Below are 4,216 nucleotides of genomic sequence, written 5' to 3' on the forward strand. Positions count from 1 at the left end.
TCAATAAATAAATCAATAAGTAAGTAAATAAGTAAGTAAGTCAATAAATAAATCAATAAGTAAGTAAATAAGTAAATAAATCAATAAATCAATCAATCAATAAATCCAGTCCTAATTTTAGTTTTCAGTTTAAAGTGGACAAAAATACAGTTTTAGGAGAAACGTGATTTGTTTTGCAGAGAACTTTTTTTTTCATGTTTTGACATAAATCAGAGACTCTGTAAATAAATGCATCGTTTACACGCCTGTCAAAATAAAACTTAAGACCACAAAGAATTATCTGAAGATCAAAACAATGTTTTAAAGAGAAATGAGTTCATGTGTCCTGATTTCCTTACAGAGCTTTGATCATTTGTGGCACATTTTTGTCAGAAGTGATACAAAAATTGATGCTTTTAGAGATAAAAAAAAAAATACAGTATGAAAGGTTTAAACATCTTTCTGTAAAAACCAACCATTTTCTAAACTGGTGAAGGCCCTGTCACACCAGACAACTCATGTCAAATTATGAAACAGTTTTATCTCTAAATTGCTAATAAAGGTTATATATTTGATCAATTTGTTAGAACTAAAGCCGAAAAGAAGCTTCCTGTTGATTCTTTTCAATTCCATCTTCAACAGAGACGTCTTTAAAATGTTCATAAGTTGGCCTGAGCTGTGTAGTGTGACAGGGCCGGACAGCTGTCACCAGAAGACCTCCACTGTTCATTACCATAAGATTTTACAGGGATCCATCGAATCCTTAAGTCTTAAAAGGCACTGAATTCATTATTAGGGGCTGGTATCGTGACCAGTTCTATGAATCGATTCAGTTTTGATTCATAAGGTCTGAATCAATTAATGGTGATTCGATTCAGTTTGACTCTGTTCGATCTGCTGAAGAATGAAAATAGTTCAACTGTGCTGCCAAATACAAACCATTTTATTTCTTCTCTTCACCATAAACGACAGGTTTTAAACTTGTTAATTAAACCGTTTAATCTTGAAACAAAAATGTCTCAAGTTTCAAAGGTTTTAAATTAAAAAGGCATTATGTGTGACAGTGTTGTTGGATACGTTCATTTTTAAGAAATGAAGAATATTTTTCTTGATGAATAAGAAGTGATAGAATAAGGTTGCAAGAGGAGAGGTGGGCTAATGTAAATATATGTCTGCCAACTCCTTTTGAGCGTATTAAAACTGTATATTTGTAATGTTTTTGTTACCTTCTGTTATGTTCAATAAAAATGATACTTCAATATTTCATCACTGTTTTTCATCAAAATGTTTCTTAAAGTTTAAAAATAATAATATTGGTAACAAAACTAAACCAGTTTGTTTTTTTTTGTTTGTCACACATTTCTACATGCTGGGAGAACAGATTCTGTCAGATGTTTACATACGTACAGTCGTTTTGGTCTCTGTTATCTTTTAGTTCTGCAGAGTCAGCAGGTAAAGTTGGTGATTCCTTAGTTTCTCTTGTTTTGCCTCAAACAACTTGTTGTCAGAAGCTAACGTTAGCACTGAACGTCAACCAGATGTAAACATACGGCAAGCCAGGAGTGACAAAATATAGCTTCATCACACACAAGACCCCATGGGCAAAAATTCATCTCATGCCCGATGAATCGATTTCCCCAAATCTAAGTTAAATCAATCCAACACGACACGGGTATAGAGCTAATCAAGCCTGTTGTTAGGTGATGGCCCTCTTTTGCATGTGACTAACCTGTTTGTCCATGTGGAGGCAGTGCTTATAAGGCTGAGTTCACCTGAAACTCATCAGACTGAAGAAGTCTCTTGGTGGAGAGATGAAACGTTTCACTAAAGAAGAACCCATCCAGAGGACCTACTTATTTTTTTATTTTTGATAAATCAATCTAAGATCGGTTAAATATATATTTTACACAGCCCTATTCATCGATTCAAAAATAAGGCCTTAATTAGCCTTAAAATGTCTTAAATCAACTTTTAGAGGTCCTACGAATGTTACATTGTCAGTGAGGTGATTATAATTCATCTCAAATGTTAAAATAATTGGTAACATTTATTTATCTTTATAAATAATTTACTAACTATTTACTTATGGAAATATTTAACAAAGACAGAAATACGTGGTCCAAGAATGAAGGAACTCCGTGCAATGATCAGCTGAATTTTATTGCAAAAACAGGAACACAGAGAACAACAACAGACCGTCCTCAATACTCTCTGCTCTGTCTCTGTGCTTCTGCTGCAGTTGAGGAAGTTGAGGCTTCATATATACTGTTTAACAAACACTATTATGTCATCTTAATAAGCTAAGGCAGGGGTCTGCAACCTGCGGCTCTAGGGCCACATGAGGGTCTTTGGTCCCTCTGCAGTGGCTCTTTGAAAATGTGGCCAAACATAACAGAATAAAATTTTCTGTTTGTTTTTTTATACCCACAACAGAAATCAATTTGTATGCAAATATATGCTCAATACTACTAATACAAAAAGTAAAACCTGTAGATTAGCTCATGCTAGCCTGTCATTTACTTAAATAATCCAACTTATTGCTGTGATCTTTCTTTCAAATCCATCAGAATGACCTTTTAAAATTTTTGAAGACTACATAATAATAAGAATTAGAAAATAGTTTAGTTGTACTAGTTTTTGTGAAATTCAAGATAAACTATATAAAGTATTTTTTTACGTGAAAATAGTCTATTCATTTGTCCTAATGTGTAAAAATAATAATGAATATTAAAATTCACAGTATATTTTTTAGTTTTATAATGTCACCTCCACTGGCCGTAAAGGTTCCTGAAAAGGCTTCAAAAAAGCCCGCGGACCACCAGTTGATAATCCCAGTCTTAGCTTGTTTTGCTGCTCTGGACACATTTTCTCAGTGTGCCGAGGAGCAGAAATGGCTCTTTTTATCATAAAGTTTGCAGACTCCTGACCTAAGGCAATACCAGGTCAAGGGAAAATACAAAAACACAATTGATATCTAAGAATGATTGTTGTTAGCAAATCTTGTTCTGACTTTAATCATTCTGTCTACTGATAGAATGATTTTTCATGTCATAAAAACCTTGGTCATTAAAGTAGGTCATGAATTACTGGCTTAAACCTAAAAGTATCAGTTCCATTACAGACCGCTTCTCACAGCTTGTTGTTTTGTGTTAAAGTAAAGATTTCGGTAAAATAGTCGCTGTTCTTTTCATCCATTTGTGTTCATTGTGAAATTGGTTTTAAATCTCATTTCAGGTGGCCTAACGAGGTCCTAACAAGTCTTAAAATGAACTTTCCTCAAACTGTGGGAACCTGATTTGATCTGTGGTCACTAGAAACAGAAATAACTGAAGCTAACTCATTGCGGAGTCTTGAAAACTTCTCATATCAAAGTTTAACTCGGGTTAAAATCTGGAACAAAATTTATGATCCTTGTTTTTTTTCTCTGTCTTGTCTTCAGCTCAATCAGGTCGCTGAGGACCCCCTGAAGCGACCGGTGGTCTACGTGAAGGGCAACGATGCCGTCAAGCTCATGAACATCGTCAACAAGCAGAAAGTGGCTCGCGCTCGCATCCAGCACCGACCGCCCAGGGTAAGACCCCGTGAAGACGACGATGATGATGATGACACAAACCAGGAAGTAAAGTGGGCGACACGGTGGTCAGTTTAAAGTAGTGATGCACCGATACCAGATTTTTGAAAACCGAGTACGAGTACTTACATTAAAGTACTTGCCGATACAAGTACTAATAAATGTCCTTAAAAATCCTTATAATTAACTTAAACTGTTTATTTTCATTAGGCACTTCAAACATAAATAAACAAAGTACATTACTATTGGTTTAAAACCATTTTACTGTCATATAACCATACTATGACAGCATGTACAAAAAATAAATAAATAAACCTAATTCACCTAAAAGAGACTTCCAGTTGATTTATTTTTTATTCCATCTTCATCGTAGATGTAAAAATTTWAATGATCGGCTCAAGTTATCTAAAATGTGTTATAGGGCCCTCACTGAATATTAAGAGCATTGTACCATCAACTATATAAATAAACTAAACTAAATAAACACATTTTGTAGTATGTTAAATTAATTGCAATTAAGTAATAAATGTTTAATTTGTAACATGTTGTAGCTTGGTCATAGTGATTTTTCCTCCATCAGATTACTTGGCAAATAAACGCTTATAAAAATAAAATATATTTTTAGGCAAATCAAGGCTTATATTATTATTTTTAATCATTTTTATT

At 33.8% G+C, this 4,216-nt stretch overlaps 1 protein-coding gene across 2 annotated transcripts in view; it reads left to right on the forward strand.

Moving 5' to 3' along the window:
* znrf3 (zinc and ring finger 3) overlaps positions 1–4,216 on the forward strand; it is a 103,394-nt gene that overhangs the window by 86,259 nt on the left and 12,919 nt on the right. For both annotated transcript variants that reach the window (XM_014011159.1, XM_014011160.1), the window contains exon 4: positions 3,419–3,550. In XM_014011159.1, the coding sequence (XP_013866613.1) occupies positions 3,419–3,550 (132 nt within the window). The remainder of the gene's footprint in view (positions 1–3,418; positions 3,551–4,216) is intronic.

The sequence above is a fragment of the Austrofundulus limnaeus genome, unplaced genomic scaffold (genome assembly GCF_001266775.1).
Source record: "Austrofundulus limnaeus strain Quisiro unplaced genomic scaffold, Austrofundulus_limnaeus-1.0 Scaffold77, whole genome shotgun sequence".
NCBI classification, from domain to species: Eukaryota; Metazoa; Chordata; class Actinopteri; order Cyprinodontiformes; family Rivulidae; genus Austrofundulus; species Austrofundulus limnaeus.